This window comes from Populus alba, chromosome 14 (assembly GCF_005239225.2).
Source record: "Populus alba chromosome 14, ASM523922v2, whole genome shotgun sequence".
NCBI lineage: Eukaryota > Viridiplantae > Streptophyta > Magnoliopsida > Malpighiales > Salicaceae > Populus > Populus alba.
In genome coordinates this window covers 2,538,669-2,546,424 of record NC_133297.1, presented here as the reverse complement: position 1 = coordinate 2,546,424, position 7,756 = coordinate 2,538,669, and the positions used below count along the sequence as shown (strand labels likewise).

Below are 7,756 nucleotides of genomic sequence, written 5' to 3'. Positions count from 1 at the left end.
CCTGATCTGATTCAAAAAATGACAAATGCCGAGCACCCCGATATGACCGAGAGTATAACCTAAGAATAATTACTAGCAAAATCGTGACAGAAGCAGAGTCTTTAGTGCAAAACTCGGGTCAGAATTCTGCTCGCGACATAATTCTCTACTTTCACGTTTAGATATTCAAATGAGAACATCTTGAGCTTCTGATATGAAAATCAAGCGATTCAAAAACCCAAACTAATCTACATGTACAAGACTACAACTTTTATGAAGGATTAAAAATGAGATAAGTTCGTTTTGAAGAATAGAATCTGGCTACAGCCTGGTTGGTCAAAAAGGATCTCTTGATTTAATTCAGGAAACTGACAATGCCAATCATCCTAATTTGACTAAGAGTCTGCCATAAGAATAGTGAGCCTTAGGACCCAATAAAGGTGTAGGTCAATTCTTCAACATGTCATAAGTGACAGGATATAGTTGGGATGGTTGGCTATTGCATGAAACCAAATCAGAATTCAAGCCTAAGTTGGAATAAAAAATTGCGACAATAATAAAATCAATTTTTTAGTGCAACTTCTGATGGCTTTATCCAACCTTAAAGACCAGATAACAAAGAAATGAATTTAGCATTATAAAGACTCCTAATTAGCCTAAGAATCCTGACAATTTCGGCAGCAAAGGAGAAGGATAAGGAGAGCAGATGCCAGCTGAAACATGGTTCGAAAAACATTTCCTTCTCCTTTGTTTTTGTCAATCTCCTAGTAACATTGAACTAAACTCCTGCCTTCAATTTAAAAGGGATATACACCATCTCCATTAGCATATATGGCTCAAAAAAATGAGTAAAAAACAAATATAAATTTTATAATTTTTTTCTAACGAGAATATATTTTTATATAAGCAATTCAATTGTATTACAAAACACTAGATAAAAATTTATATAATTGTTTGGAATCCAAACTTATTAAACTTCATCCAATCCGTTTAGCCAAGAATTTAACGGTTCATCTAATTAAATACAAATCAATGTTTTGTTATGAAAATAATATTATTTTATTTTTTAATTAAATAATCAAATTAAATTTTAATTGAAACAATTGAGTTCATCAACCTAATAAATTTAGATTTAATAACATTGTTCATATTATGAAATTTAAAAAAATAATGAAGATCTTGAAATAAACTACAGTTTAATTATTTGCATATAGTATAGTTTTTTTTATTATGATTCGATGAGAGATAGCTTGGTTTAAGAATGAGAAAGCATATTAGTGTTTCATTGGAAATGGCAGAACAAAAATAGAATTCTGTTGTATAAAGAGAGGAAGAGGGGGATTTTTATTTTTGATCACGGAGGACTTGCGAGAAATCCACGTGAAGATCTAACAAAGCTATGGGCTTTATTTTTCAAACGTGGCAAAGATGAGGACGTGTTGTTGACAAACAAATTTTTTTTTTTTTTTTTTCGTCCTGGGAGTCATTATAATTTGAATACGAACTCCTTAAACTCCTTTCCAATAAAGAAAAGCATTGTTTATGTGTATGTTAATTTTATATATATATCATAAATACATTTGTAAACTCAATTGAAGGTTATGTGTGTTAAAGAATCAATTCAACCTAAAAACTTAAGCTATTAGGTGAGATTCCAAAATATAATTTATATTATTTTTCGACACACCCTCTTATATGAAAGCCATTTGGGCTTAAAACTTGTATAGATTCATACTACTTTGTGCTTAATTTTTATCACATAAATAGAAATTGTGAAATTTGAACTCATGACCGCTTAGTCATTAAGGCTTTAATATCATATCAAAAAATTATCTCAATCTAATAGCTTAGCTATTAGGTGAGGTTCTAGGATATGATTTATAATATTCTCTATGTCAAAGAATCAATTTAACATAAAAGCTTAAGGTATTAAGTAAGGTTTCAAAATATAATTTATATTATTATCTAACAACGTTATCATTTTTAAGAGCCGAACTATTAAGGAAACCTGCTAATTTAAGATTTTTAGTCAATCACACACTTTTATATGGGTTGAAAAATAAAAGCAATAAAATTCAAATTAAAAAAGTTTTTTTTTTATAATTGACTATTTACCACTTGATTATTATTGATTAATATTAATTGAAGCACTAACTTATTTGCCATGTGAATATTGATATTACACTTGCACGGAGACATAATTATTAAATCTAACTTGTTTAATAAGTTGATTTAAAAAACCCAAAATTTAAAGTCTAATTGATGTTTATGAATTGATAATAATTTAACTAATTTTTTTTCAGATCAATACTTAGACTGAGTCTGATTAGTATGCAAAGGAATGACTATAAACATATTTGAATTCAAATATTTGTAAGAGAATGGGCACAGGCTTATCTGATGCAGGATTAATTATTTGTTTATTTTCAAATCAAAGAAAGTCTTAATCACATCTCAAATTTCATAGACATAGTCAAAGCTGAATGATTAGACACGAAAGCAAAAAAGAAACTAATGCACGCACAAATCATTTTTTAACCATTTACTAATTCTAAACGTGGCCCATGTTGAACTTACTTTAAACTAGAATTTCTATATTAAAATAATACTGTTTTTTTTTTTTTTTGAAAAAAATAACTTGAATTGACATGTAAACTGGGATATCACTTTAAAACAGAAACCTCGAGGCAAGTTGAAATCGACTAGTTCCTAATTATAAATAATTTAAAAGGTATCTGTTAATATAAAATATTGCATAAACAGGAGAAGTAGAGGTAATTATTTTCGGTTTGATTTAGTTTATTTTGATTTTATTAAAATAAATAACTAAATTGATTTTAAAAAAAAATTGAAATCGGTTCAAACCGATTGATTTCGGTTTGATTCGGTTTTTTAGGACAAAACTTGTTCAAACCGGTTTGGTTCGGTTTCAGGTTTAAAAAATCAAAACCAAACCAAACTAGTCAGTTTTTTTAAAAATTTAATCGGTTTTTTGTTATATAGTTTTGTTATTTAACTATTTTTTTTAATTTTCTCGGTTTAATTAGTTTTTTTATTTTTTTTCTTCCCAAAAAAAAAAAAGGCACTGTGATGTGATTGGGAAACTTGTATCGCTCCCTAGGATTTTCTTATTACATCCCGCTAAAGATACTCCTTTTTTTTTTTTTCAAGAAATCAAAGCTTCAATTTATTGCTTTTCCCAGGTGCCAATGTGATTTCGCTAAAGTGCAATTCCACGTCATTGCAGAATCATGAACTCGGTCGTCGTTCCCATCCATCTTTGAAAGTCGGTGACCATCTGAACAAATTCAATGGCTTCTCCCCATGTTGATTAGGAAGATTGTGTGCAGATTCCCATTTCTTCTGATTAAGCTTAGGACGGAATTTGACATCCAGGCCGCGATGACGACCATTGATTATTCAATTTTAAAACGAGACGAAGCCAATTAATTACAAATCACGTGGATGATTGATTTTTAATCTTTCACCTGGTCTTATTCCAAGACAGGAAGCCGTGTTGGCTGTCTTCGTTTTACAAAATGTATGGGAAACTACAGTTTAGTCACCTAGTATACACATGATTTCAATTAAATTCTTCAAATATAAAATTGAGCAATATTACCCTAAAAAAGCTATAAATTTTAATCAATATCGTACCAATCAAAAGAGATAGAGATAAATAACTCTTTCAATATGTATATATATTGTCATGTGATCTCTTACCAATCAAGACCAGAGTTGCAAGTGATAGAAAAAAGAAATTGTAAGACTTAGTTATTAATCTGGTTGTTTTTCAACAAAATATCGTTTTTTTAAAATTTATTTCTTAGCATAAAATGTTTCTATTTGTTGCACAAGATTTATGAATTTTGGTAGTAAATTCTTTTGATGGCTGTAAATTAATATGGGACAAAATTGAGTAATGTGTGGTCGTTTAGGGTAACTTTGACTAATCTCGAACTCTAAGAACTTAATTGAAACGGAGTATACAGTTGAGGGACGGAATCTTAGTCACTTCACTATATAAACATCGAAGCCTTCAGCTAATTCTGCATCAGACATTGAGATATCAATTCATCATTTCTTCTTTGCTTCCAAGCCATGGCCAATTGCAACGACGAGCATTTCGGTCACGATAAGTTCTTGCTCGATCCAAAGGAAGCTAGTTTGAAGGAACTCGTTCTTCTCTTATTCTTCTCTGATGTACAAAGCAGAAAATTCGTTGACTGCCCCGAAGAGAACCGGCTGAGAGATATTAATCAACGATGGCTAATTTTCATCTCGATTCTTGTGCAAAAAATCCTTCTTTCTTGCAGGGAACCCCTGGCTCAAATAGGGCATGCTATAGAGTACTGGTTAAATCTTATCTCAAACAACGGTGGCCCTTTCAAGCTCCTGTTGAATTATCTGAAGGGTATGTGCAGCTCCCGTGAATTTTTATTTTTTCGTGGCATAAAATCAGGGAAGAATTAGAGCATAAATCAGTTTACTTTTGCATTGAAAAAACGTTTTTGGTCACCTTTTGATCGAATCTATATATGTCCATGCATGAGTGCATGCAGTTTCAATCAACCCTTTAATGTAGAATATGGGGTTCTAATAGCTATTGTACTTATGCAGACAAGGTTGTGAGGCCGGATGAATCATCGGCAACGTTTAGATCTGCGGTTGGACATTGTGACTGGAGAGTAGAACTAGACAAAAGTAGCAAACCCGAGGAAATAAAATATAACTCTTCCTTGTCTTTGATGGCCGCCAAATTGTCATACGAAAACAAAGCTTTCATCGAAACCATCGTCAAAGATCATTGGAAAGTAAGTATCAGCACTAACACCACATGATCACACACACTTTTTGTTTTTGGTTATAACATGGATCGAGTTACATAAAACCTAACTGTCTAGCTAGAGCCCAAAACTTGTTCCCTTTTTTTTATTAATTTGTGCTCTTTTTTTTTTTTTTTAATTTATGTGCACAAACCTGGTACTTTTAATGTAGGCATATCCCTCAATTACAGTACAATATGTAGAATTAGTTTTGATCATATATACTAGCTAGCCGTGAAGAAAAAAAAGTGCAGTTAGAGGGATTAATGAAAATGTTTCACTGCTATCCCATGAGATGTAACGATGGTTGTTTTTCGTTTTCTTTTCTACAGATGGAGTTCTTGGGTTCCTACGACTACTGGAACGGTAAGAAGCAAGGCTTATACTTTCAAATTTCAATCATAGTTAATCAGTCCGTCCAGGCTAATAGGTTGATATGATATATAATTTAACTATTTGAAGTATATTACAAGTTACTTTAGTTTGAATTTGTGGTTAACCTTTTTCAATTAGAAAATTAGAGGTTATCATTTCTCGGAAAGAACACTATATGATAATGTTGTCACAACTGAGATGGAGGTCCGCATGATCTAGGAATTATTATCAAATTTAACACCATCTCTTTGAAATAACTCTTACCTAACCATTATCTTATAGAAATAACTCTTATAGTCAATTCACGGCAAGGAAATTTTAGCATGACATTTCAAGGATGAGAAAAAACATACACGTTGATAATATGTTAAGATTTTAAAATGATGGTCTTGTTTTTATTATAGAAGAACAAGATTTAGAATTTAAGCGTTGTTCGTAGAAAGAGAATAGAGACACAAAGAAAAGTAAACATGTTGTAAAATCCAAAGCTCTTGACTTTAAGCAACATCAGGTCAAGGGGATGTAGGCTGCGAGATACACAAGGAAATTACTTGACTGGTGCACTCCATTCTTTCTTCTTCTTCTTCTTCTTCTTCTTCTTCTTCTGGCATTGAAAAAAAAAAATACTCCATCTCGTAGGATAGCACGAGAAATCAAATTATTAATTTAATATTTTATTAAAAACCACAATCACACTTGCAACACACAAAATAAAAGAGCATATTTGTTTGAACATTTGATTTGAATGCCGCACAGGGTACCAGGAACGGGCCTCAACGCAAGCATTAATTTTTCAAGATAAGAAGGTTGACCCAACCTTAATTGTGGTGGCTTTCAGAGGGACCAACCCATTTGATGCAGATGACTGGAGCACAGATGTGGATCTCTCGTGGTATGACCTTAAAGGCATCGGTAAGCTCCACCGTGGCTTCGTGAAAGCCCTAGGCCAACAAGAGAATGGCTGGCCCAAAGAAATTGAACAAGGCGGTGACCATCTTTATGCATACTACGAAATCAGACAAATGCTCAGGGACATATTGCTCAAGAATGAGAAGGCAAAATTTATATTATCAGGGCATAGCTTGGGCGGGGCATTGGCTATACTGTTCGTGGGAGTGTTAGCATTACACCAGGAGGCTTGGTTGCTTGAGAGATTGGAAGGGGTTTACACGTTTGGGCAGCCCAGAGTAGGAGATGGACAATTTGGGGAATTTATGGTAGATAAGTTGAAAAGGTATGAAGTAAGGTACATGAGGCATGTCTACAGTAATGACATAGTGCCTAGATTGCCCTATGATGACAATCTTCTTTTATTCAAGCATTTCGGTCCCTGCATCTACTTCAATAGCTTCTACAAAGGAAAGGTCAGTCTTCTCTCGTTCTCTTATTTTGCTTGTAAATTCCAACCAGATGATTCTTTTCTTGACTCGATTATGTATCAGCAGAACTCAGTATTCAGTAAAATTGTTGACAAGTCACTAACACAGTCATTAATAATAATTGTGATTCGGAACACAGGTTATGCAAGAAGAGCCGAACAAGAACTACTTCTCTTTGTTGTTGATAGTCCCCAAGTACCTCAATGCTCTCTGGGAGCTTATCAGAAGTTTTATAATCCCTTTCCTCCATGGCCAGGACTACAGAGAGAGTTGGTTTATGAGACTGCTAAGGCTCGCAGGATTGATAGTTCCAGGAATACCAGAACATATTCTTCAAGATTATGATAATTCTACCCGGTTGGGATCCCTTAAACTCAAGGATTCTCAACAAGAACTTCACCAGGAGTAAGAACCGTAAAAATCAACACCGGCCGCATATAATAACTGACCAAGTCAGCATCGATTACCAGTTCTTTTGCAATTTATTTATTCTTCAATGTTGTTTTCTTATCTTTTTAAAAGTCTGTTTAGAATTTTATGATTTAAATAATGAAAGTAGCTATTAATTTCTATTTTTATGTAACTGTCTTGCTTATATAAAGCAACTCAGTTCTGCAGAATAAATTATCATCTTGTCCTGTTCTCCTATTTCTTTCATTTTGTCCAACAAGAACAATCCACGATGTCTTAACACTCTTATGACATATAAAATTGTTTATGAATAGATTTAAAGATAGGCTTGGTTGTTTATTTCCTCGTATAATTACATTATGAATGAATGATTCAGTAAGTCTTTGTTAGTGTGGTAAATTTCGCTTATGGATGTGATTGAAAAGTATATTTTATTTAAAAATAACATCAAATTAATTTTTTTTAATATCTTAAATGACTTTGATGTTATAATAAAAAAAATCTAAAAAAAAAAAAAATTATTATGTATTTTCAACAAAAAAAAAACTTTTGAGAAAGCCAATTACACACTTATTTTGGAGTTAATTTATATTAAATATGACTGTAATTTGAGTGTACCAAAAAAACAAACTACTGTAAATTTCTAATATCATATTAAGGATGAAATTAATAATATATTTGTATTGTGTTTGAAACAATTTTTAAAACTATATAAAGAAAGAAAAAACATACAAAAAAAAATTAAAAAATCAGAAAAAATATAAATTTGATAATTTATTCTAACAA

At 31.9% G+C, this 7,756-nt stretch overlaps 1 protein-coding gene across 1 annotated transcript; it reads left to right on the top strand.

The window, feature by feature from the left end:
• Positions 1 to 4,028: 4,028 nt before the first annotated feature.
• Positions 4,029 to 7,137, top strand: LOC118058625 (triacylglycerol lipase OBL1). The gene is made up of 5 exons (XM_035071346.2): positions 4,029 to 4,393; positions 4,600 to 4,793; positions 5,138 to 5,171; positions 5,937 to 6,544; positions 6,699 to 7,137. Exons 1-5 carry the CDS (start codon positions 4,081 to 4,083, stop codon positions 6,966 to 6,968), a joined length of 1,419 nt encoding a protein of 472 aa, XP_034927237.1. The 5' UTR covers positions 4,029 to 4,080; the 3' UTR covers positions 6,969 to 7,137.
• The last annotated feature ends 619 nt before the right edge of the window (positions 7,138 to 7,756 follow it).